The sequence below is a fragment of the Lepeophtheirus salmonis genome, chromosome 1, assembly GCF_016086655.4.
Source record: "Lepeophtheirus salmonis chromosome 1, UVic_Lsal_1.4, whole genome shotgun sequence".
Classification (NCBI taxonomy): Eukaryota; Metazoa; Arthropoda; class Copepoda; order Siphonostomatoida; family Caligidae; genus Lepeophtheirus; species Lepeophtheirus salmonis.
In genome coordinates, this window is record NC_052131.2 from 47,865,925 (window position 1) to 47,893,555 (window position 27,631).

Here is a 27,631-nt window from a genome sequence, read left to right on the forward strand (position 1 = left end):
AAGGTTTTGATTGTATATACAATGATGAGCATTCAATACCAATTTTTCCTTAAAAGCATTTCCATAAGATATGTCATATAAATACAAGGAATTATTGAATACATTCAGACTCAGAGTCAAAGCAAGGATTTGTACAATAGCTAAATAAACGTTGACAACTACTTGCAATTCATAGAGCTGACGCAATATATGTATTGTTTCCTGATATGATATTAGGTATAGAACAATTTTTATTATGATGTATCTATATTTATTAAGGTATTCTAAGCTACTCTGACTCAATAATCATTATCATTAGAGTTAAGTAGTTTTGTAATAAAAACATTACCATCAAAAGAAATGTGTGTGTGTGTTTTTTTTTTCTTCATAATTTAATCGGTGGTTGTAATTTTCACTTCTCCCTCTGAAGTATGCATTATTACCTATCTTTGATCTAAATTGTTTTAAAAATGCATTATAACATTAATTTATATTAATTTAAATATAATTAACAAGTTTTTTTGCAATAATGTTATTTTAAATGTATAAGGTTCTTCTCTTTAATCCCTTCACTTCCCTCATCTAATATATTGGACATTTTTAGAACGCTTATAAATAGGAAATTTGGAACCAAACAAGTATAAGAGTCATTCAACTAGTGATTACTTTATACTTCTATGCTTTTTTGGGGGAAAAAATAAATTTCAAAAAAGGTTATTGGCTCAAATTTAGTCTCTTTCAAAAAAAAAAAATTTTAACTCTAAAAGGTTTTGTCTCTGTTTGAAAAAAAGTTTTTGTTAATTTGGCATTTATAAAAAAACACATCCTAAAGAAATTGTCATAATAGTTTAACAGCCCTGCCAATCCCCCCCACCCCCAAAAAAAAATACAGGCTCCTCCTGACATCACCATTATATAATTTGCCTCCCTTTACCCTGTTGCAAATACATTCCAGCGCCTCCGATGAACTGATAGTATTTGAAAAACGTTTCATTAATATTTTTAGAAATATAATTTAATTTAAAATATTTTTTTATGATTATTTCCATAAATAAGACAAATTCAAATTGTTGAGAAAATTGACACGGGATGTAAGCAAATCAGAATATAAAGTCATTACAAAACAGTACATTGAGAACTTTTGACTACTAATTACTCAGTTGCTCCATAAAGCAGAAATTTTTTTGCGTACTCCTAAGAGAGCCCTCCTCCTTCAAGTTAATTGAAATTTTTTGCAAATGACCCTTTTCATATTTCTTTAGCATATTGCAATACAATTATATTTTTGATAAATATGAAAAATTTCAATCATGTTTAATTCACATTAGATTCAAGGAAAAAATTTAAATTTGAAATATCCATGGTCTTAGTGACTTTTTAATGAGCCTTTCACGGAATTTCACGGATTTTAATTGAATTTCAACATATAAAACTAGCAATGAAAGTGTAGGTCATCCTAGTCGTAGCTAGAAACTATAAAAAATATCTAATTTTTGTTCTTTTTCTTGACGACGTAACAGATAAATAATGAGTGAGTTTTAAGTGAAGAAGATACCAATGTATAGTCAAAAAGATAGCAGAAGAAAAAAAAATATTATTAGTCCAGATCTTTCAGCTGCCCTTGATCGAAAGAAGGATTTATTAATCCTATAGTTGGTTTACAATATGCTAAAGAAATAAAAGAAGGGTCATGAGCTAAATTTTTATCAACTTCAATTGAATTTATTTTGAACATATATCTAATAATTTTGTTGAAATAATTAAAAAATATATTTGATCGTAAATTAAATGAGCTCAAATCTATTATTTTTAATCTATTTATTAACCTTTAATCTGAAGTATATGGACAATATTCAAGCACGTACTCCGTTTTATCTTTAAAAATCTAAATTTTCAAAACTTTGGGGGTGTTCAACTACCTCCAAATATTTATAGACTGTTCAAACTTTTCTTAGGTATTTTTTGTACAATTAAGAACATCTTTTTAATCTAAGTCATTTACTTTTCCAAATACAATGTCACCTTTATGTCTTGGAATTACTCCGATACCGATCCTCAATTCTACTCCGAGTCTAAATGGGACCTACAACTATAACTCCCGAGCATACCCTCATTGTTACTCTACATCTTTCATGAGCAAAATCATTAGTTATTACTTTATACTTAAATGTTCTCTCGTCAAGAACATAACAAGAAAAAGCCACTCCCACATTCTAGGACATGTTCTATAGATATTTAGTTACGTCAACCGATGATTAATTAATAATAAAAAATATTTTGATTCTTTAAGATATTCATAACACAATTCATCTAATCCAGTCATCTCTATCATTTCATAGCCCTTAGTTTATCTGATCATAGGAGAGCGCGAGCAATGGGAAATGTAATGAAGGATCCCTCAGTACCATTGGAGCAATCTGGAATGGGCCTGAGGAAAAGGATGGTCATTGTCTCTTCTTGAACCTTAGTTCTTGTCAAAGAGTATGAAACAGGCTGATTTACACAGTGACTCACTCGACTCGAATCCTCGGAGTTGTATATCTAGAACTATGAATTCATCCCTCAAATGGATCTCAAGCCAAGTTATGAGAATCATAACAAGATCCATGTAGGTACTTCAACTAATTTTTATGTGTTTTTTTTTTCAAATGAGATCCAAATACATTTGAATAAATAACTTCATTTGTAATAATTGTCTTAAGTTGTGTCTATTAAAGAATATGAGTATTATAACTCCATATATTCATTCAATGCAATTTAAAATGATTTAATGCACCTAAATTCTCATACCAGCGTTTAATTCCATCAATTTAATTATTTAAATGTAAATAAATATGTAATTATTAAAGACCCGGGCTTAACCAAATTATAAAAACGAGCTCATTTAATAATCGAATTTGTGTTAATTTGAGTACGTATGATTGGGACCAACTCTATAGGAAGGGCTCAAGCTACTCAGAGATTTCTCTTTAAGTTATTGTATTTTCTAAATTGGTTCTCCTTTCACAAGCATTTATAAAACTGTTTGATCTATCTAACTCTGCATTTTCTTTTCAATTATTAAGAAATATGATATTTTGAACGTGCTTACACATCCGTATAATACTTCAAAGGCCCTTAAAATATCGTTTTAATTAATGAAATATATATTTTCAAAACAATTGTAGAAGAAAAGAATCAATTCTTCCTAAAAAGTAATTAATCATGAACACGGAGATAGGGACTTATCTGATCGTCGATTGAACACTCTCATTTGTTATACAAGTAATCAATCATAAAATTATGGATCGTCTGGTGAAATATTTTTTCCGGAAAATTTCATTTTTTGGAGGTGAAACTTGAAAGAATCCTACAAAAGCAATTATCAAGTATGATTCAATTCTGTAGAAGAAAGAGCTAATTTTTTATACAAGATTCCCTTATATTCCTTTCAATTCTAACTTTTAATCGTCGTAATTAGTGAGTATGGAGGAAGTATCTCTTATTAAACCACATCTAAGGAAGACATTTTTTGAAGGAATATCCATAACATAGTTATGAAGTTGTCAGTTCCTTCGTAGTTCATCATATTTCTCTTGTATTGAAGACGACTGTCTCTTGATGAACTTATTTTCATCCATAGATAACTTCACAATAAGTAATACTTGTCTCACCTCTTGTATTTAGATTTGATTTCTCTTTTCTAATTGATTAATAGTCTTCAAAATAGTGTTTCTTATTTGATTTCCAAGATGGGTATATGTTTGTTATTCATTTTTATAGAGGGTATCTGCTTGAATATGTACCTTTAACATCAGGGATTTTATACTAATACTATGGATTAGGAGCCTAAGTGTGGATTATTCAACATTTTAAGCCTGAATTAGTCCATATTTTGCCTATTTTAATGCAACAAATCGTTATTATCGTCACTACTCAAACTGAAGACACGGTACATGGGTTGATATTTCTTTCATTTCAAATTTATTGCGACAGCAAGCTCAACTCTTACTTCTTTTTATCTATTTATTAAATTATATTAAGATATGAATGTTCTTCATCTTTAATTGGAATACCTTATGAATACATTGATTACTCGATGTAGAATAATTCAACCTTTAACTTAACATATTAGAATAAACTTATTATTTTTTGTTCAGTTCTATAATTATTATTTTAATTGAAAATCCTAACATGTATTGTTTAGAAATAAATGATATTGCTCATCTGAAATTAATAGAGGTAGATTGGAAGCTGTTTTTTCTAATAAATGCATCTTTTTTGGTAGTGTTCTCATACTTAGTACAGAAATTGAACTTTATTTTCCTTCCAATCTACTCCTATTTTTGTAGTACACAATCGATATCTAATTTTGGTTTGAGTTCCGACAAATTTGAAATATCATCTTCTCTCAAAACCTTTTTGCACACTTAATTCTATTTCATCACTTTTCTGTGTACGCCTCACCTCAGCTGTTGATGTTATACTAGTCCTTTTTTACATTGTCACTTCTGTTTATAATCCTAAAGATGATACATCACTTTTTCTTAAGATATGTCTTTTTAGTTCTCCAACTGTCCATTTAATTTCTGTTTCAAAATCTTCATGTTTCAAATTAAGAAAATATATAGCTTTTTTTAACAGGTATCTAATTTATTGGTATAGCTGATTTCCATGTATTAAGAATTTCCATATTTAATGTTGAAAATTTATGGACAGAAGTTTTTATTTTATTATAAGTAAACTTTCGATCAGATGGTTTAGCTGTGTGGTAACAACCAGCCACACAATTTGAAGAAATATTTTACGTCTAGGAAGAATAATCACTTTCTATGCAAAATAATATTTATTTATAACTAATTGACGATAATAGAATATATTTATATCATTAATTGAATCAAAAAAGTAAAAATTACATAAGAGAGATTGTGTGTTTTTAAAAGTGCATAGTTTATAGATATATGTAATCCATGTCTTATCAAATATGTTTGGGGGGTTTAAACTTATAACATAAGGTTTTATACAAAATTTTAAACCAAAATCTTCATCAAGAAAAGAGATATAAGCATTTAAAGATTAGAAAGATCTAGTCCGGGATCAGAGTAAAATCCCCTTCTGAAAAAAATCCTTATTATTCAAGGTATAATTTACAAATTTTGGGACTTTTACTCTGATCCTGTACAATAATTTTCCGATTTTTGAACTCTCATTTCTTAAAGTATTATTTTCAATATTTGTTTAATAAAGTACCGTTTTAAATGCAACATTAACCCTGTACCATTATAGTACCAGAAAACCAAAATCAATACCGTCTACGAAAAATATTCAGGGGTGGACAGAAATAGCCGATCATATTTCTAGTTGTATATTTTTTTAAATCTATTGTGTTAACCTTTATAAGGTCTCCATAGACAACAACTTTTGTTTTTAAACTTAATCTGTTCAGTTTTATCCTGAAGCAGGACGAGGATAAACGTAAAGTAATTGCAGAATTGTTTGAGACCAGCAACGATGCTAAAGCAATCATAAAATTAGCAAAATATGACAGGAGCACCGTTTACGACGTCTGCAAGCGACGGATGGGGGCAATCGGCTTTCCATTCCTCATGTGGTTACCACAAAGATAAAAAGTGGACTGGCCAATTCCTGACTGGGCTTAAGAGGTTCCTCATAGTAAATCTTACCATCACAATGACTGAAGTCTATAAGTAGGTTGACGTTGGTCACGGACATCAAGGACGACTTGGGCTAAAAGTAATAAATCAGAGGAAGACGTCACTTTCTTACCACGAAGATGAAGGAAATCAGGCTGGAAGGAGACAAGACATTCCCCCAAATTTGTAAATGAACTCCAAGCATCATTAAACTATTTATTGATGACTCAAAATTCAAATTGGACGCTGCCTACAACTGAAAGAATTACCGTTGGCAGGCAGAGGACAGAGGTAATGTTCCTCCTGTGATGAAGATTAAGTTTTTTTCTAAGATAATGGTGTTTGGCTTGATCACCAGTGGCAGTAATGTCATGCCGTCTCACATTTTTGACAACGGTCAACAAGTCAGACGAGTGAATCGACAGCTGACAAGTACTTTTCTAGTTTTCCTACTTTCTAATCCATCTGGGACAAAATAGACTGTAAAATCTAGTCTTTTCAAATTTCTGAAGTAATTAGCTGTATTAAGACTTAGTGAAAATACTTTTTAAAGAGATAAGCTTCCAAACATTACGTTGTTATATAATGAGCCATATACAAGTAGAGAGTGGAGATATTTAGTCTATACTGGAGCATAGCTAACATAGTTAGCATATGAGGGAAAGAATAAGGAAGAAGGTAACCACTTTAGTCTGTACTGGTCACATCAACATCATAAACATACTCTCAATCACCAACCAGACAATCTGAAAGTTCAGGAAACGACTTGAATATAATTAAAGACAAATTTTGAGGTGGCTGACCAACAAAGCTAACTCTGGAAACTGCCAGAGAGGTCTTTGAAGCCAATCCAAGAATGAAAATTACTCTGCTTTGCAAGAAAAAAACCATTTTCAGGTCCACAGTATCAAGAGCCGTAAAAATTCCTGCTGGTAAGATCCTAAGGCTTGAGAAATGACCTTCAGTTAGTCCGATCCAAAAAAAAACAACCTCGTCTGCAGTGCTGTGAACACATCGTGAACTACCTTAAACATCAACGAATAAGGTTATTTTTTTAGAGATGAAGAAGCATTATCTGTTTATCCTTCTCTTACTAGGCAAAATTATAGAAATATAACCTTTGATAAATCCCAGGAAAACGGAATCCTGAGACGAAGACACGTTTTGGACTCTCCAGCCCATCAGGTTGCTGACTGAGAGCATTTTCATGATGTTGGCTTTGGTGTGTCAGGTGCAGACTAGAAAGATAACCTCCTCTCTTTTGGCTTCCATTTTCCACTAAATGTAAATTGGCCTAAACAGCTAACCTTAGTTCTAAAACTATCGTGCCAAAAGTTTGAAACGAAAAACTAGAACAAAAATGCCTACAAAACCATATAATTTTGCATTATAATAACATTCCAATACTTTTCGAACACAGGTTTTAAAAATTATTTTTTTGGACAGCATTTGAACCTTAGCATATAGTTAATTAGTAGTTTTATTAGCAAGTAGATATCAATAAATTACCTTTCAAATGCTCGTCATACTCTAGCTAGCTATTTGCTGGCTTTACCTACTGAATGTTTATTATCAACATTATAAACTTGTCAAATATTTTTATTGTACAGGTTAAAAAATATCCACGATTCTCAGTAAAGAAATAAACATATAAGTAATTGAAATCCTTCAAAAACATAACAGAATCCATTCCATAAGGATCTTTACCTACTAATAGTTTGATTTTATTTAAATAAGTGGCTGTCTCTTGGGAAACACATTATCAACAAATCTAATTTATGTTCTTATGTAAGTAATATAATTATAATTATGAAGCTAGTCGTTCATACTGTTTTAAATGCGCTCATGAATAAGTACTTAATTGTAGTAATAGTATTAGTAACTCCAATTCTGATCATAAATGACCCTAATATATATTATGACCTTTAAATATTTGAGAAAGTTTTGCTTGCAAAGAGAAGACCCTAAATACATATATACCTCAAGTAATCCTTCTTGGACACATCGACTTCAAAAAGAAAAAAATACTTAATTCGTTATGATTGTTGTCGTATGCTCCAATTACTGTGCACATAAGGCGTCAACGCCAAAATATCAACATATTTGGAAGGATAATAAACCCTTTTTCTGAAAAAAAGTAATAAATCGAGAGAAAAAAATACTTATTTGATATCCTTTTTTATTTTTTTTATTTGATGCACTAGCGGTTGTACCCGACATCGCCAGAAGTAATTGGGGATCGCCTAAAAAACAAAATCCACTTCCATAATATTGAAGAAATCCTATGTTTTACTCGCCGTTTTTCACTTACTCATAACTACTCAATACTTGTATCGAGTAGCATATGTGCTATCTCTTCAAGAATGAAAAAATAATAATATGAGTTTTAGAAAAAAAATAATATGATGGGGTAACTTATAAGTAATTTAGTTTCTAGAGCGCTCACTAACAAAAAAATGCCCCCATACGAAACGCTTGCGAGGGTTAAACAAAAATAAAAGACTCAGTGCTACATGAACACACCTGCAATATTTCATTAATACAACTACTTCTTAGATTAAAAAAATTGATGATATACATCTGGGAGTACTATATACAATGCACCCTGTATACACGCTCGATACTTTATGAACACACCCTCAATGGTTTGTTACTACGACAACATCGTTATTTGTTAGATTACAATATATTTATGATCATAATCAGGGATAATAATACAGAGATTATCCAATGACTTTATTGCATACATACAGACATACTTTGCTTCATTAATTTAGATTCACTATAATTTTAAAACAATTGAAAAATCCGAATATATCCTTATTTTCTTACCTATATTTCTCCAAAAACATTAATTATGTAATAACTAACAGATTAATAAATCTTCTAATAGTTTAATTTCACATATATAAATAAATTTATTGATATTTTTATCATTCTTGAATAGGAATTTTTTGGGATAACCTTATATTATATTTCATTCATTGTGTTACCATATATATTTCAATTCAATTTTGAACATGATTTAGGGGACTTTACAATTATGAATATGTAAACATATCTCATTGATGTTGATTACCTGGATTTTGTACGCGAAGCTTGAACTAATATTTACTTTGGCTACAAAAAAATAATATTTATTTAAAGTCATATTACAATTTCTTCTTCTTCCAATTTAAAATGTTTTCCTTTAATAATTAATAATAACGTAATAGGAGTTGTGATGTGACGTCATGTTGTCTCATTTGTTACATTTATAAATTTAACAAAAGAAATTGTCTAGTTTTTATTAAAAGTTACTAAGTGAAAGTTCTTTCACTCCCCTATCCCAAAACTTTCTTAAAGAGGACACGTCAAAGTTTGAGAAACCTTGAAGTGAATGCTTTGCAAACTGGATTGTACTCTTTATGACACGAGTGTGGAGCGACAGCAGAGCAGTGGCGCTGGGGTGCAACTTTTACGAAAAAATAGCTCTTTGTTAAGGGAACTTTGAATCTTGTATTTTTTTCGAAACTATGTATTGAATCTTCTCTTGGCTGAGCCCTTTCTAGATTAAGGGTCCTTTTCAGAACATTCTCTGACCCCCCTAGGGAACTTTAAAAATAAATTTCAATTAATATATTTTTTTCTTAGCTAATCAAATTTAACTAATGTCTATTTATATTTTTTTGACTAATTTGGCCCACTTTCTTAATGGAAAAGTTTTAAAATTTAAACTAGATTAAAAAATACGACTGAAAATACCTTCTTTTTTTTATGACAGTGGGTATTTGTGGGGGAACAATTGCTCTTACCATATTTTTTTTTGAAAACTTACAAAAAGTCGTACAATTCTCTTTGGAATTTAAAAATTTAACTAAAATTTGAAATCATATTCTACGCATATGACGCTGCCATAGAGAGGAGGGCACAGATAAAAAAATTAAAGCATTGAGTTATTCGGAAGTTGTTAATCATTTTAGTAATTACAAATATATAGTTTTGTTCTTTAAACAAGGAAGAAAAAAAGTGGTTACCTTGAAATGGGGAGTTTCAAAAAGTAGTAGAAAACTGTCCTAGGGAAAATTGCCCATATTTCGTTCAAACTTCATGATGAATAATAACATATTATCAATTTCCTTATCATTATTTAGGAAAAATTAGTAAACATACTTGTTTGTTCCATCCCCCAAGGGAGTAGCCTCAAGTGTGAGTAATTTTATTGTAGTACAATTTTCTTGAAATTTTTTAAATTCAATCCAATCTTTTAAGAAATGGATAGAGAGGCTTGGAAAGGAGGGGAAAGAAATAGCTTAGGACCCCTTAAAATATGGTTAAATACACAAAGAAAATATTCGGTGCTCAGATAGCACTGAAAAGTACAATGAAGATATTATTTATGCATATGTTACAAACAATTCTGTTTATAAATTTATTATCACGAATTGTGGATGAATTGGCGGTGATTTTTAAGAACCCACACTACCCTCCCCCCGGGGCCAATCCGAGAGCGGATAGTATTTAACCATATTTTATGAGGTCCTAAGCTCTTTATTCACCCCCTCCCCCCTCCTCCTCCTATATTGTAATAATATTACTTAATTCACTCGAAGGTAATTTATAATGTGTTATTTTTCATCATGAAGTTTGAACAAAATACGACCTATTTTTCTAACTGGCAATTTTCTCCAGGGAAATCTTCCAAGTACAATTTCCCCCAGGGCAGTATCCCGCGCACGGTCTTAAAATTATTTATGTAAATAAGTATCTAAGTAAATTGGGTTTCTTTTTATTTCATTTTTACATTTAAATATCGGAGGAGTTATGTAAAATAGATACATCAATAAACATTTTAGTTGAAAATGATAGCTTTTGGGTTAAAATTACATTGCAGCCTTAAAAAAATTTACAAATAAAACTGATAAAATCAATACTATCTGAAATGTAAAATACATCATTCACAATCAAACAAGCATAATTGATGAAAATACAAAAAACAAGCCTCAAGTTTAAATTTTAGATTGTCTTAAAATCCTTTTTAAAGCCTGTAAACGGTGTTTTGAAGTTGACGGAAGGTACTTAATTTTTTCACCAGACAAAGTCCAGGAATTATTCCCCAGAGACGTAACTTAAATTTTATTTATGTAAAAACTTAAACAAAATCACAAGGACAACTTCCCTAATAAAAATGAATTATCAGAACCTAGAGAAGTAAGTCTGTCGACAAACCATTCTTCTCTTTCTTATGTAAATAAGTATCCAAAAATTGTGGTTATTTATACACTTCGGATATAAGAAAATCTGGATATAGTCAACTTTTCAACTGAAAAGTAACAGTTCCCTTTATCCAGTATTTACTGTAAATATAAATTTATACATAAGGAGAGGGGAGAGAGAGAATAATCATATAGATAAGCCTAGGTGCCTGTAAACTATCACAGACGAGCATTCGTCTACAATTTTCATAATCGCCTGTAGAACGCATATATCTTAGGATAGCGACTAGGTTCTTTTAGAAACCTGTTTTTGACGGATCATCGAAGATTTTAATCTTATCTTTCAGCGAAAGTGTTTTTTCGGGGAGCACTCATGTGTTGTGAAATAGAGAGGATGACTTCAATCTATAGAAGTGCCCATTTGTACATGAATTATTGTTCCCTTTTTTGTTTCCTTCTAAATAAGTATTTCTTATAATCAGAGTTAACGTGAAGTTTGTTGAATATATATATATATATATTTAAATGTATAAAAGTGAAACCGAAATTCATATTGGATCTAATACTATATGTATCCTTAATGGTTGAAAAACAATGTGCAATGAATATAAAAAGAAACATGCTGTGAAAATTCTTCTCATCATTTGCCTTTTTTTAACGAGCTGCTTAAACAAAGAGCTACCGAATATATATGCAAATAGTATATACTTTTTAGTTTCCCCTTGTCCTATTGACATACATTTATTAAGAGTTATTTAAATTTATTTGATTTGGTTCGTGATGAATTGGACTGAACTTATCAGTTTGAAGGTACAACCAAACTAATTATAACTTTTGACGTTCTCATTTCACCTAATATAGATTTATTTCCTAAGATATAAGCAAAGACAATCCTACAAACACTGTATTCTTCTGTCCTTTGCCATTAATTAAGTAAATTAAAGATCATATTTATTAATATATTGTGTATTTGTGAGTTGTACTTCCTTTTGACAATAGCCAACATAACAAACTAGTTTCATAAATTAAAAAAGTTTTCTTTTCTTTAATAATGATGGTACATATTCAAAGTTTTGTTTCACATGGTTTTAAAAATCATATCATTTATATGATGTCCCGCATTATCCATACATCAAACTCCTGTAGTTTAATATCCAGATATATTTTAACTTTTTGTTTATCTTAAAATAACTTTTAATGTTATAAAGGGAAAGTTATTTTATACAAAGGAATGCAAAATTAAATTGGCAACGTTTGTTACTCCATAGTTGTGGATGATAAGTTAATTAACTAAGTGGTTATTGGTGATTTTACAAAAGTCTTAAAAATGATTGTTTTCCTGAATAAATCCGGTTTTAATTAGCCTTTTTGGACAAACTGTACAGGTTAAAAATCCTTGCATGACATCAAATCTGATGGCATCAATTTAAGCTCTATATTATCATTATATGGGGATTTATTTTCGTTCAAAGAATTTTTCAAATTTCAAGCAATGCAAATAAATTTAAAAAGTCTTTTAAAATAAATGGTAATGAATGACTGTATTTGTGTTGCAAAAATATAAAAGCAAGCAGGGAATCTTTTATTGGAACAGAGAAAAACTTATTATAAGTTTTTTACTTAAATGAACAACCCAAGAAGAATTTTTAAAGGGGCAAATGCAATATTAAGCCACTGAAAAACTGTACAACAAGTTATTAATATGATTTGTTTAAATTTGTTCATGAATATATTATGTACAAGCTTAGTGAATTTGATTGTGCGGTATATGAACTTGAAATCAGATTTTGATATCATAATTTCAGATAGTGAGGCTTGCTCTTAACCAGCTAAAACCTTTCTCCTTTCCATATAATCTTGCAAAGTGAATACATAACCGCTTTTCTATACAAATAATTTTCACGTCATGACGTCTCAATATCCTTTATGATCCGTCTTATCAAATAACCAATTTTTATCAGGTTCAGTTAACCTGAAAAACCAGGCCTTCTAATTAATTTATCGCTTTTTGAATTAATATAAATGATAGTACTCATATCAACAGATACCTTAAGGGGGATCTTCCCCTAGACCTCGCACTTTAACATAAAATATAAGACTCCGAATTTTATCTTTATTTAAGGTCCAACTCAGTGTAAAACGAGGCCTGACAACAGACCTTTTCATCAGAATCAATCAAAGTAAATTGATTATTCGTTCCTTTTTGCCAATATGGAGAATAACAATAGCTTATTAGTGTAAATAAACGATTATTCGTTGTTGAAATAGATATACAATATTTACTGAAAAACATAATTCCCCTAGATGTACGTTTTTTTAAATATATAATAATTTTCTGTCACGTCGTTACATTATTTTGATGATGCTTCTGTCAAATTTTTAATTGCTTTTGAGTATGCAATGGATTTTTTCTGAATAAACAATTCTTCATTATGGATATTTTGACTCATCTTTAGACCCTTATAACTTATTCATAATACAAAGGGATGAGGAATATCAAAGCTTATATTATAGAAAAATATTCAATGCACAATTTAAAAAAAGATCTATTTAAAAAATATGCAACTCAAAGGATTTTTGTTCCCTTTTGTAGAAATTCCATTTTTATGGGGGTGTACTAGCAAAGAGTCAACATTATCATCATATTTTTACCGATTTCAATGCCAATTCCATGATTTCATGCCTCGTAAAAGGAATATTGAGGCCATCGAAGGAAGATACTTTTAACTTGATCATCTATCTCAATAGATGTTGAATTCGGATTCCGAATTCCATCAGAGAAAACAAGAGGTGAATTCATCCGAGGAAAACTACCAGAACTTATAATGATGTAAAGTGGACTCCGTCCATGGGAATGAGATACTAGGATAGAAAAAATAAAGCGATCCATTCTGGAGGAGTAGAATATTTTAATATTTCAAAATAGGATCACTTAAAAAATCCAAAATGGAACAAATCATTGGAGATGAATATTTTTTTAATTATACATTAAATGTTTTTATATAATATAAGCTATGATATTCCTCATCACTATGTATAATGAATAAGTTATAAGGGTCTAAAGAAGAGTGTCGTTTTTCATCATTTATGGCAGACAAAATATCTTTTATCTTTGTTAGGTGCGAAACTTTTCCGACCTAACTCTGATTTGTTAGCTAGTAATGGTGAGTTATCCAGAACATACCAGTGTGCACCCTCCCCCCTTTCGTAATATCAGCCCTAATAACAAAAGGCAATTACAACAATAGTTGCCTAAACATTGGAAAAATAATCAAATACACTCTTTGTAGACCCAAAGTTGTCTGTAAAATATCACAGATGTCGAGGCCCCCATAATTTACGATAATCGCAATGAGCTCCTTTTAGCACTAATTCAAAGGATTAAAAAAACTAATCAGAATGTAAGAAAATCTACCTTAGTAGAAATGAATTCAATAGGTGCATTTTTATCTTTTTTTTAATTACGTAAAGTTATACGTCAAAATTGTAAAGCAAGGGTTTTTATGTGTAATAACATATCTTTTTGTCATTGTTTTATGGCCCCAGTGAGAGTATTAGTCTTTATATACCTATTCTGAAGGGCTTTTGAGCTTTTAATTAAAAAGAAATGTGTTGAAAGTACATACATGGGGATATGTATGTAGCTTCACATAACCCCACCAATAAATATTTGAAAACATAAAACGAAAAAATAGAAATAAATAATTCATTGAATAACAGTTAGTTATCTGATTTTTGTATTTTTTTTGTACGATTTTTTACTCTAAAGTCCTCATTCCTTTGTAATATTTATTGGTGGTCCCTATTATTTGCTTCAAATGAGCAATAAATTGTTAAAGCCTCATTTTTGATTGATTTGATTTTGAGCAAAAACATAAATCAAATATTTTTGATCATTTCAAGTATCACAATTTAATACATATATATAAATATACGAATATATCTATTTTAAACCCCGGATACGTATCTGAATATCAACACATCACTAGTCAGGTGGTTTTCATTTTAAGGACTGTAGGAACTCTGGGTAATGGGTGGCAGAGGGGTTTGGTTACCTTCCACCACTCTTATAAGACATATCCACGTTTTAAAATGTAGATGCGAATCCCTGTATTTCTTGCTACACTCATGCCGAATCGAATATTGCATGTTGGAAACAAAAGTATGATCTTGGACTGGAGACTCGACTTGGACTCAATTCTATATATAAAAGACTTATTGTGCTAAGTGTGACGGTATTTTTGTTATTTCCAAAACAATGGATCAAAAATTTTGTGTTTTAATTTTGCTTTGCTTCTTGATTGGAAAAAATAACGTTCAATGCTAAGCAATGGTTTGAAAAGTGTTATGGGGTTTCTGCTTCATAAAGTGTGTTATATATAAATTAATATTATAGTAACTTGACAATCCATTATTTGGAAGATAATGTAGTATCTTTAAAATAAGAATTCACAAATTCGATTAGACTTACTTCAGTAGAAAATAACCATGTAATTCTAGTCGAACAATTTGTTATCAGGTATTGATAATATCTTTATAACATAGGATGGCATGCTTTTTGATAAAAGAGTGTTTCTCAAAATATATATCCACAACTCTAGAGAAAAGGACTCGCAGGCATATTGAGCACTTAATATCTTTTAGCTGCATGATATAAAAAAGAAAAAGGGGAGTAGATATTTATATTATTAAAGCAAAGATCATCGACACCTTATAACTACGAGGAATGCCGGACATTTAGTTTTCAATAATATTAAACGTAAATACCTCAGTTTACAAATTAAATTAGTCGAGTCAAATTTGAACTATATTTCAAGCAAGATAATAATTTATTATTATTCATAATTTAATAAAATATTTATTTTATTTACAATTATTCTAATATTGTTTGTTGATGACGTCGCTGGCTCTTATACATAATGAAATCATTTTGCGAAGATGATTCCAAGGGATGACTTTTCTGTTTGATTCGAACACATACCTAATATTTAGGAATGGACCGAATATGAGGTCAACATTTTGGAATCACTATATCCCTTCTACTAAATTTTATAAACCTTTTAAAAATTGGATTCAAATATATCTAAAATGAGGAATAACTTTCAGATACAAATGCAAACATTTAATTCATCACAGGTCTGATACTTTCTACTTTCAGGGTCAAGAGTCAAAAAGAGATATTTTTGTAGATAGGAAACCGAAATATAGAGATATTGACATTTCTTATCACTCTTTTCAAAGAATCGTTCAGGGACTTGAAAGAATAAAACTTGAGAAAAAAATAAATACACATATTTAAAATTAATAGAAAAAGTTTTAACTATTCCAAACTGTATTTCAGACTCTAATACTGTTTCAAAATACTTCAAGGACTTTTACAAAAAAAAAAAAGTATTTTTTTAAGAATTTCATAGGTATTTTCAATACATTTAAAACACCATAAAAGCCTGACCCTGATTATTTTCTTCTTTATTCGTCCTTGATAAGAATTTCTTCAGGGTAGCCCCGTCTCAAGACAAAAAAAAATACTTTCATTTTTTTTAAAGTCCATATGAATTAAAAACACGCTTCTTTTAACGATTTTAAAAATCAAATATATTTAAGGTACGTATTACTATTATCAGAATAATTTGATATAATATTACATTATAATATCTCTTGAAGAGTAGCTTAAAATAAGACTAATGATTTTTTGTTGTCGTCGTTTATATATAGAGATTTACCAATAAGATTAAATTAACCTTGTTGTAGTTTTGATTTATAAAATTGACGAATGAGAGAGTAAATTATGCTCTACGGATACATTTTTTGTTTTCCGTTCATTATGTGCGTGGATACTTTATAAGACTATATTATCTATGGCCACACATTTCGTTATTTTAATAAAACCAATTAGGGGAACTTAATATAACAATACAATATCCTTCTTTCTATAACATATAAAAAGATGTGGGATTTGTGTTAAAGCAAAATGATATTATTGAATTAAGACCCTTGTTAATATCATATCGTTATTATTATAATATTTTTTTAGAGAGTAGGAGGGGGGAGAAAATGAACTACTATTATAAAGATAAGAACCTTCTAGACTTATAATAGCCTTAGTACAGGGAAAATATTATAATTATATTTCAATTCATACTTTTAAATTTCATAATGTATTTTTAAATCAATTTATACCAACGATTGGCGAAAATTATTCTTTTGAAGGAAGATGTCAACACACCCACGACTTATTATAAAATGAACAGTAAAGAAAAAAGAGCAATGCATCATTTGTTTTTACTTTTCTAATCCCTATCCAAGTTTTTCTGAACATGGATTACTTCTTTATATATAAGTTAAGCTATCTGAAAGAAAAATACAATTTTTTGATGTATCCAATTAGCTCCTTTGATGTTAAATATCAAAGGATTGCCCTTGTCATCATGGATTTAACTTTAAATGTTATATCCTGTAGTTTGATGAAGTATTTAGTAAATCCCTTAATATATTTATCGATTGGTATGATAAATATATGTACATAAATATTCTATGTATATGGATGCTACCTGTAGGGATAAGGCAATTGGAGGTGAGAGGCTTGGACCTACCTAGTGATCCCTTAAAATCTGATAACTTTGAGTTTTAAACTTCAAACAAGATATACTTTATTTATAAAGAATAGAATTTCAACAAAATTAATACCATAAATATAAGTGTGCCTCAGCTCTCTAAATCATTAATATAGCCGCCCATAGCGGCAATGATTGCTTCCAGGTGGCAGCCGAAGACCTGGCACCCGCTGCAGACGTAGTGCTCTGTCATGGTGTCCCAGTTCTGACTAATAGTGCATTTGAGAGCATCGGTCTTTAGATGATAGTCACTGTAGGCCTTCCCTCGATATGCACCTAAAAAATGTATTGGAGGGGATTTGCATCAGGGATGTAAGGGTTTGAAAGAATTTAATATACTCCCTCCTTGACCCTCCTTGGCCTTTGCTAGTGTTACATATAAGTGGCCTTTACTACATTACTACTCCATGCATGAGAGTACCAACATATAATTGATAAATGATGTTTATTTTGATTGGAGTAAACCCATATAGATAAGTAGAACTACTTTTACAGTTTAAAAAAAGTGAAAGTACTAACTTAACGGTTCTATCTCTACACCTACATAGTTGAGCTCAAAAAATAAAAATACTTATATCCTCGTTAATAAACAGTTAATTGATATACCCAATAGATATTTACATTTTTCAAGTTATATAAATGTTATGAAAGAATTCCTATGTAGTTGAATACTGATGCACATTAAAAAGGGTAGTGTTACGGACTAGGAAATCCTGAATTTTTACAAACAAATCCCAGGCAGATTCTATAGAAATACATTGTTATTTTTGCATGAATAATTGGAAATGATTTTTTTTTTTATCGATTCTAGGAATGTCTCATAATTATCCCCGTTCTTAAAATGTACAAGAAGAGATCTGGAAAGACATTGTTGTGTATTTTGGGCATGTTAAAAAAAAAGAAACCGAAAATCAGCATGGACACCATGATAATTGCAAGAATATTTTGGAGGAAAGCAGCTTAGCTGTCATGATGTTTCATTAGATCAGCTAAAATCAGCTGTGACGAGGGAGGGGAATGAAATAAACAAGGATAATAGTAAGAAACACTTGAATGTTGATCCCCAATTCTACCCTGAGTACAATAAGGACTTAAAATAATAACTCCTCAACAAATCCTCAAGGTTACTTTCCGTCTTTTATGAGCAGGCACAAATGTTCAATCAGGTTTTGAATATAATTCAATGTATTTTAAAAAGAAGTTGACTAGTTTTAATAATAATGATAGAACTTAGAAAGAGACAATTTAATCTTTAGATTACCAATTCCAAAAAAAACGGACAAGCTAAAAAATAGACACAATTTTCATCACTAGGGATAGAAGTATAAATTAGTGCCTTATCTCGATAAAATATAAAGTATAGCCAGTGAATTACAATATACCATAACTCCCTTCGGGGTTCCATGACTACGCCTACAGGGGGCCCCCATGATTATATTTTGGGTGGTTTTTTTTCAAATGAGACGAAGCAGTTCTTGAAAAAAATTCAATTTTTTTTTGGAAGAGGCTTACCAATATTGGAATTTGATCAAACAACCTTATTTAAAAACAGAAAATGAAAAAAAATGCAAGGCATTTTACATTTAAAATTATTTTATATAGTGTAGGGGATTTTAAAAAAATTACTTTAAGGGGCTATAACGATAGAGGACAAGGTGCCATTGCCTCCCCCACTTTTGAAGAATTCTTATGTTAATCACACTAAAAATATTTCCTCAGGTATCAAAAATTTTAAATGACATAATTTTGGAAAAAAAATTTCAAAAATCCATAGCTGTTTTCAAAAAAATTCAAAATTCACAGCTACTCACAAAAAATTAAATTTTTCGGAAAGATGTTTTAAATATCAAATTTTTTGTAAAAAAATTTCTAGCATCTAATTTTTTGGTGAAAAATTTCAAAATCCATTGCTTTTCACGCAAAATTTAATTTTTGGGAAAAAAATTTGAAAAATTAAATTAAATTTGGAATATCAAATTTTTTGAAAAAAAAAATCCAAAGTTTAAGTTTTTAGTTAAGGAGACAAAATCAAAAAATTTCAGGAGCGGACGCTCCTGAAATTGTCAAAAAAGTCCAAAAGGTGTCTTCCCCACCCCAGGGAAAAAATAACAAATCCCTGATGGCGTGGCCATTATGTAATTGCCCCCCCTCCACTTTAAAATACATTCCGGTGCCGGTGTCTCAGTCCATCCCTTGCGGGGGCCTTTGGTCTCTCTACCAATTATCACCATCAAATCCCTCTCCATCGATATGAATTCCAAATGGAAGAATGTTTACGAACAATCATTTATCAGAATTGTCTGCTATATCTACGCACCCAATCATCTGACTTGATAATCAGATCTCTGGGTTTTTGATTTCCACTCCCTTAGTTTCCTTAAAATTTCAAGTGTTGTTTCGTCTTGTATTTTTACTTTTTTTACTCTTGTAAGATTCAGATGATGTATTCAATAATAGTATGTAATTAATTTGAATTTTTTTTTGTTAATTTAATTCATTTGTTTTTCTCATCATTTCGAATAGAGATTTTCCTTTTGCCTTTGAAAAAAAAAAAAAAAATATTGTTGATATGAAAATATACTAATAAACAAAATATATGAAAAAACAAACATGAGTCTCTAGATTACACATATTTTTTATTCTTCAACAATTTATTATATAATCTTGCATTGCTACAAATGAATCCTTCAAAGGCTCCGTAAATTTCACTTAAAGGTCCTTTGCTCACAATTAATACATATTTGTACTACAAATTTTAATATCCAGTGAGGGAATATATATTTACCACCAGTATTTATAAATAAAAATAACAGAAAAAAAACGTGATGATCCTGACAATTTGAAGAATGGTAGAACAGACGCTTAGCTGTATTAACTCAGCTGCAAGTAGTCGTAAGAGGAAGAAAAGAAGCACACACCCCACTCCGTATATAGCAAGGACATATACGCTAAAACTACTCCATGTCAATCCTCAATTATACTCCGGATCTAACAAGGACTTAGACATATAACACTCGAGCAAAGCCTCATCATTGTTACTTTGCGTTTTTCATGGACACACGCACTACTTATAACTTAATACTTAGATGTTCTGACTTTAAGTATTCTATAACAATCACAACATCTTTGGAAAATAAATGATAATGTTCGGTTTGTAACTAGAAATAGCGGGTCCCACTTTCAAGGATATGTGTAGAGACCTATAGCCATACCCGTATGGGAGTCAAAAACAATCTGAATAATATCAAATCAATCACATCAAAAATATCACATGCATATAGAGATAGGTTTAGTACTCCGTAATGAGTATATTTTGTATTGGACACGTTTAATGACATATTAGCATAGAAGCTTCTTTTCTTATTTTTCAATATCAATGTTGGATACTTGGATACTCAACAAAAATCTCCAATTACTAATATTTTTCTTTCAGTCTAAGTAGTTGAAGCAAAAAGAAAGATTTGATTATGAATACGGTTAGCAGCATTCAAAATATTTTAATACATACAGTGACCCCAAGCGAAAATTGTAAAATGATTTTTTTTGCAATTCTTCTAGTTACTACAATCATTTAACTTTCTACTAGTACTGGGTTACTTTATAGGATAACATGATCAAAAAATCCCCTGAAGAGTATTTTGTCTTTTTTTTTTTACCAATGGTTATATGTAAGGTGTGGTCTATTCAAGGTATATTCGGTAGAATAATAACTCATAGGATAACATATCAATAAATAAGTCAAATGAACAAATAAGAAAAAATAGAGATGGATATATAACTTTCATATTAGCCCATGGTATTTGTGTTCGATATTGTTACTCGTTTCAATATTTGGACTGACCATCACCACGACTGACTACCTGCAGCTAACATTCCTATATGTGTACTCGTATATCGATTCAGACCAGAAATTTGGATGTAAAGTCCATAAATGAAACGTTATGTAGCGTATATTTAGTGAAACATAAATATATCTATAAATGAGACATTTATCCTCTTTTCTCGATTTATATTCAATATTGTTTTTAAGTTGATTTTCCACAAATTTTTGACTGAACAAAATATTCTGTGTTGATCGGTGAACAATATTTAAGTTATTATTTGTGCATTGAACTTACAAAATAATTCATCTATATGTATTTACAGGTCAATTTGTCATAGACATATTTGAGTAAATTATATATTTTGTAATTTGTTATTTTTTATATAAGTTAAGATAACCAAGAATTTTATGAAATTTATTTGAACTCTGATAATGAACTCATTTTAAATATATTCTATCAATTTCTCATTCTTTTATTAGAATGATTGATTTTGTCTAATTAAAGTGCAATTTGCATAACACCCAAATGGTTAAAAAAGAAACATTTGTTTATAGAAATAGACGATAATTCGTCCAAGAATAGAAATGTAATCGAACGCTTCATTTTGAAAAAAAAAAAAAATTCTAACTTGTTTTTGTGTTGATGGGAAACAAATATTTAATTATGATTTAATGTGTGGACTCATTTATATTTAAGTTGTTATAGTTTAATTGTCGTTCACCACTTTATCGGTGTGTACTTCATCACCACAAGGAAATTCTAACGGTAAATTCCGGGTATACATGGATGAATTGTACATAGTGATCCCTGATGTATATGTCATACCCCATCAGGGAGTACTATATACAATTCGCCCTGTATACCCGCTCGGTCCTATATGCAAAATGCCTCTGAGACTTAATTTATATTTAACTTCCAAAAAGAATCATAAAAAATGATAGCTTTATACACTTTATGTCTTCCCAATTTTAATGTACGGATCTGAGATCTGGAATCCTTCAAGAAACAACTTGATTAAGTCCTTAGAAAATGTTTACAAGCCAGGTTTTTGTCATTCTTTCCATCATTGGGAAATAAGGAGAGCTATGAATGCAAAATAAAAAGACAAGGCCTCATCACTTTGTTTCACAAACGTATCTATAAGTATAGTTTCTATTACAAGTCTTTAGAATACAATACCGTATTGCTTTCTCCAGGGAAGTGACACTGACCTACCTCAAACAATTTTTAGTTAATTTGTTTACATTTGTGGTCTACATTATTATGTTGGTTTTTATTTTCTTCGGACTGTCATTTTACTTTTAAAATTTTGATATTTGTATTTTAAATGATTTACTTTTATTAGGAATGATCATTCTTATATTTTATAAGAATAATTTGATGATATAAGTTGAGGTTAATTCGTGGAATGTTCCATTTAGAGATAAATTATTCTATCTTACTTTTGTGTTGACGAAAAACACATATTTAATCACGATTGAATGTGTGAACTCACTTATATTAACGTTTTTCCGAGATAAATATTCGTTTTCTACTTCATCGGTTCATACTTGATAACCAGAACAAAATAGTAAGGGTTTAACCTCCAAAAAAGCTCATAAAAATGATGGAATATACTCTTTCAAATGTTTTAAGAAGATAAGACCCAATTTGGTCACACTGAAGAGATGAATAAGAACAATTAGTTGATATAGATGGAGAAAAGTTCGTGGAAGAATGCAAATGACATCCACTTTCAATTTTGAGACAAATCGGGGCATATATATTTAATCATGGTTTAAATCCTGAACTCACTTATATTTTAAGTTTTTTTCCTTGTCTACTTGATCGGCGTATACTTCATAGAATAACAAATATAATGAGGCCTTACCCTTCTAAAAAGACGCAAAAAATTCAGCACTCATACCTGTTGAAATGTTTTTAAAAAAGAAGAAATTCGATTAGCAGCACACCGAATAGGTTTAATAATAATCATTTGCTAATGGGAATTGAGGATAATTTGTGGAAGAATAAATGTCGGTCACCCTCGATTTTGAGACAAATTAATCTTCTTTGTTTTTGTGATTACAGAGTTCGGTCTGTGATATGATGACAATAATGGCTGCGTAAGCTGAAAAGTACATAGGATTTTGTCGTGTATAAATTTGAAAAGTCCTGTTCGATAATATGATTATACATTTATTTGATTGTTACAACAATGGGTCACAAATATGTGGATCTAATTATTACACCCAAACAATTCTTTAGAGAAGTAGTTCAAAAAAAATTTCGGAATACACCTTTTCTCTCAATCTGATTGTCTTAAAATATGGTTCATATTGGACTTACCTTTTAAGTTATGAGTTGCTTTCTGAATTCTGGTAAATTAATTTGGATATGCCCATATACTTTTTACTAATATAGATTTTCTTTTTCCTCCTGATATTTTTTTATAGGACGTCTGGTTATATGAAAGGTCGACTATGAACTAAATTATGTATAAGTAAAAAGAACCTTTACAACTAAATATATATACTTCGCAAAGGGAGAGAGAAAGAAAGACGGTGAAAAGAAGAGGGTTATAAAAACAATATACATAAATGAATGAAGGCTACAAGTTTCAAGAAAGCGTTTTCTATGGAGAGAACTTTTATTATATTTAGAGTGTTTCTACTACCTATATACAGCACATACAAAACTTGTATATCTCTTTTACAAAAAAGTAAAGAGTATCGTAAAAAGTGCATTTTCTTGTCTTCTTTACCTATGTATTTGTAGAGATGAAATTTTTGGAGAGCGCGAAAAGAACTTATGAATGAAAGAGTTAGAGTTATGATACTGCTGAATAAATAATATTGTTAATATCGGCTCTAGAAAAGCTCCCCAAACGAAAATTTGGGTTGGGAAAGGTATTTCCTGGGATTGCTCGCACTAGGAAATTGTAACTCTGCCTCTTTCATGAGCACACAGACACTACTTATTACTTTACACTTAAATGTTCTGTCTTCAAGAACTAAATAATAATGACAACAGGAGCTTAGGAAAATACTGCTTCAAACACATAATTTATACACCTTTAATCAGACTTTTGCTAACATTCGCTGCCTCTTATATGATTTTACGGGTTAAAATGAACTACTCCTATAAAGGAGAGAATCTTATACAGTTAAAATAGCATTAAGGAGGGGAACATATTATAGTTATATTCAAATACATATAGCCGTAGTACTTGCCTTAGACAACAAATTCTAATCAAAACTCGAAAGTGACTTATTTTCAACATATGTAGATACAAACAGACTTTGTTTTATTGATATAATAGATGCATTTTTAAAACAATTTACACCAAAGATAAGCAAGAATTCTTTTTTCAAAGGGAAATGTAAAACAGCTAAACAATCTATCAAGGAAATGAACAAAAAAGAACAAATAGCTCATGCAAGAACCGGTTTTTCTTTTCTAAAATATAAACTGTGTTTTTTCTCTATAATTTTTTTTTCAATTTTTGAGTCACAATAAATTAGATTAACCTGATAGATTTTATTCTCTTTTTCCTTCGAACAGTCTCTTCAAATTGATTGGTCAATGATATTTACTGGTCAGTTGGTCTTGTACAAGTTGAACCATAAATAGCTAATGTTCAAGTATTTTTTTGACATTACTTTTATCAGTCATCATCCGTTCTTTTAAAATTTTTGGCTCATGGTTAATTTCTTTGAGTTCATTCATTTACTTTTTTAAATGAAACGACGACTGCAGGATCAATTTCTCTCCAAATTTAGTTGGCAATAGAAAAAAAATGCTCACCAGAGTTCGGGTCAAGTTCAATGTATGGAGCATCAATTTATTGTCGAGTCTTTTAATTCCAAGTATTATTTAAAATTTGATAACACTGTTTAAATAGACTCTCTTGCTTTGAATGGAATAGTCTGGTCAAAAATTAAAGAGTATCGAGGATATGTTAAGCATGAAAATGTGAATTCTAGCTCTGGTTAAGCAACTTTTTCCCGAACCAAATACAATTGTATGACTTTCCATTTGTTTGTTGTTGATGTAATTGTAGGTCCTTTATGTCACTGAGAGGGAAAGGATTTCGTAAACACATACAAAAATAAGGAAACCCATGTATAAAATATATATAGATATATTTAGAACAGGTTTTATTCATTTCTTTTTAAGGCCGAAATCATCCTGTATATATTTTTTTTAAAATAACATTTTTGATAAAATAAAAAGTTTCAAAACTGCTGTGTAATATATATATATTTTTTTTTTCTTAAAGAGATTGAAGGAACTATAAGTATTCTCACATCGTTTGATTTACAAAGCACAAAATCATTTGTATATACTTTAAAATCCCGGGATCCAATAACCATTCAATCAACCCCAATCCTCAGGTGGAGACATGTTTTACGCTGCGCGTTTCATTTTTTGTCTGTTCTTTATAACCATTGCTTCAACAGCTACTTTAAATCCAAGTAAAGTTTGATGATTTGTACTAAACTCATTCCATTTTTACTCATAAATAAATATTATGTCTTGTGTTAGGACTAATTAGTCTCCTGAATGTTGTCACTTTTAGAAACAGCCCCTGCACGGCTGTTTCTTCCACTGCTTCCTCGAGTAGACAAGGTACATGTTTTTCTAGTGAGGAATGCTCTCAAAAAGGAGGACAAATTGATGGAACATGTGCATCTGGATTTGGTGTCTGCTGTATATTTAAGTAAGTAGCATACTAGTATAAAATGTCGAAGTTTAATAGTTGATGAGTTTAGGCTAGTTGCATGTGGAGGAGCTATAAGCCAGGTACGGGTATTATTTAGTTTCTTTTCAAATTGAATCTCCTAATGATCATTAATACTTGAGTAGAATTGTACGTATATTCAAAATCCTGGAACCCCCAGTGGTTTCACCGTTGGTACCACCACAAGTTGTCGCTACACATTTCCCAGAACAAATATGGGTAAAGTATTCAAATGAGCTCAAACAATCTAATTGTCAACCCATTTCTATAGATATTTGTCGAATCAGATTGGATTTCAAGACATTACAACTGAGACAAGCTCCGACAGCAACTGGAGTATGTGGAAATGAAAACATTGCTGTGACAAGTACCTCAAGAAATAATATCCCTTCTTTCTGTGGAATCCTCACAAATCAACACAGTAAAAAAATCCCATCAACATAGATATATTCACATATTCAATGAATTAACCAACTTTCTTTTTTCCATCTATTACATAGTGTATATCACAACAGCAGAAACTGGGGATCTAGGAGCCTTTGCTCTCAACTTTGATACAGCGGATGTAACAACTACTCGTTCATGGGATATTAAAGTAACTCAGGTGGCCTGTGACGATACCTTGTCCCTGTAAGTATTATGTCGCTCCCATATTTTGACACAGTATATAACTTTATTTTAATCTATCTATACTAGTCCACCAGATGGTTGCCTCCAATATTTCACAGGTCTGAGCGGTAATGTCAAAAGCTACAACTTTGGTGTACTGCTAGCCAGTACTGCATATGACAGCTGTATCCGTAATGAAAGAGGATTCTGTTCCGTCAGATACACAGAAAGTGCAACTGCTGTACCAGATCCCTTCATTATAGGAGCTGATGCAGCTGGTAGAACTGATGGAAGTAAGGAGTTATTTATTCATCTTTCACTTAAAATATGACCATATAATTGATATCTAATTAACCAATGATAGGTAACTGCGCTGATGCCAGACTTGTAATCTCAGGATCTGTGAGCTCTGTGGTTTGTGGAAACTTTCTTACTCAAGTGGATGCTTCTATGATGGCATCGCAAGTCATTGCTAATAATGTTCCTTTCAACCTTCGTCTTGAGACAACAAATATACTCAATGCTCAAACAGGCTATAATTTAGATTATACTCAAATTCCTTGCTAGCCTTCTTGAAGATGCATACATTTTAAAACCACTTTAATTTTAAAGTTATCAGTCAATCATATTGATTCATTAATTATTCACAAAAACAAAACAAACATACATGTAACACTCTTATATATCAAAAAGAAATTCATATTGTAATTTCTTATTCAGTAAAATATATTTCGCTTTATGCTCTAATATAAACATGTCCATATTTGATTCTTTCCCCTACAACATCTGTAATTCCAATATATATTTTCCTGATGTCAACACAAAACTTATGCATATGGTGTTCCGACAAGTCAGTCCATGCAGCCTTGAGGGTGGACTCTTGGACAACTTGTAAAGATGAAACAAGTTCATCTCCTTTGTGGTTCCCTTACTGACATGTTTCTTCCTCAACTTGCTCTTGATTTTGCTACCAAGACATATTTAATGATCCTTCGCCTTCTTGACCATACCCAGAATCGTCCTCAGTGGATTACAGTTATAATTCTGCAATAAA

At 30.5% G+C, this 27,631-nt stretch overlaps 2 protein-coding genes across 2 annotated transcripts in view; one reads left to right on the forward strand and one right to left on the reverse strand.

Moving 5' to 3' along the window:
• LOC121131851 (glycine receptor subunit alpha-4) overlaps positions 1-23,918 on the reverse strand; it is a 185,715-nt gene extending 161,797 nt beyond the window's left edge. Inside the window, exon 1 of the mRNA XM_040727239.2 lies at positions 23,574-23,918. The gene's annotated coding sequence lies outside the window, so the exon portion shown is untranslated. The remainder of the gene's footprint in view (positions 1-23,573) is intronic.
• Positions 23,919-25,554: 1,636 nt separating this feature from the next.
• Positions 25,555-27,330, forward strand: LOC121131853 (uncharacterized). The gene is made up of 8 exons (XM_040727241.2): positions 25,555-25,702; positions 25,773-25,947; positions 26,000-26,030; positions 26,094-26,187; positions 26,240-26,389; positions 26,469-26,598; positions 26,665-26,870; positions 26,942-27,330. The coding sequence occupies exons 1-8, from the start codon at positions 25,630-25,632 to the stop codon at positions 27,142-27,144; spliced, it is 1,062 nt and encodes a 353-aa protein (XP_040583175.1). The 5' UTR covers positions 25,555-25,629; the 3' UTR covers positions 27,145-27,330.
• The last annotated feature ends 301 nt before the right edge of the window (positions 27,331-27,631 follow it).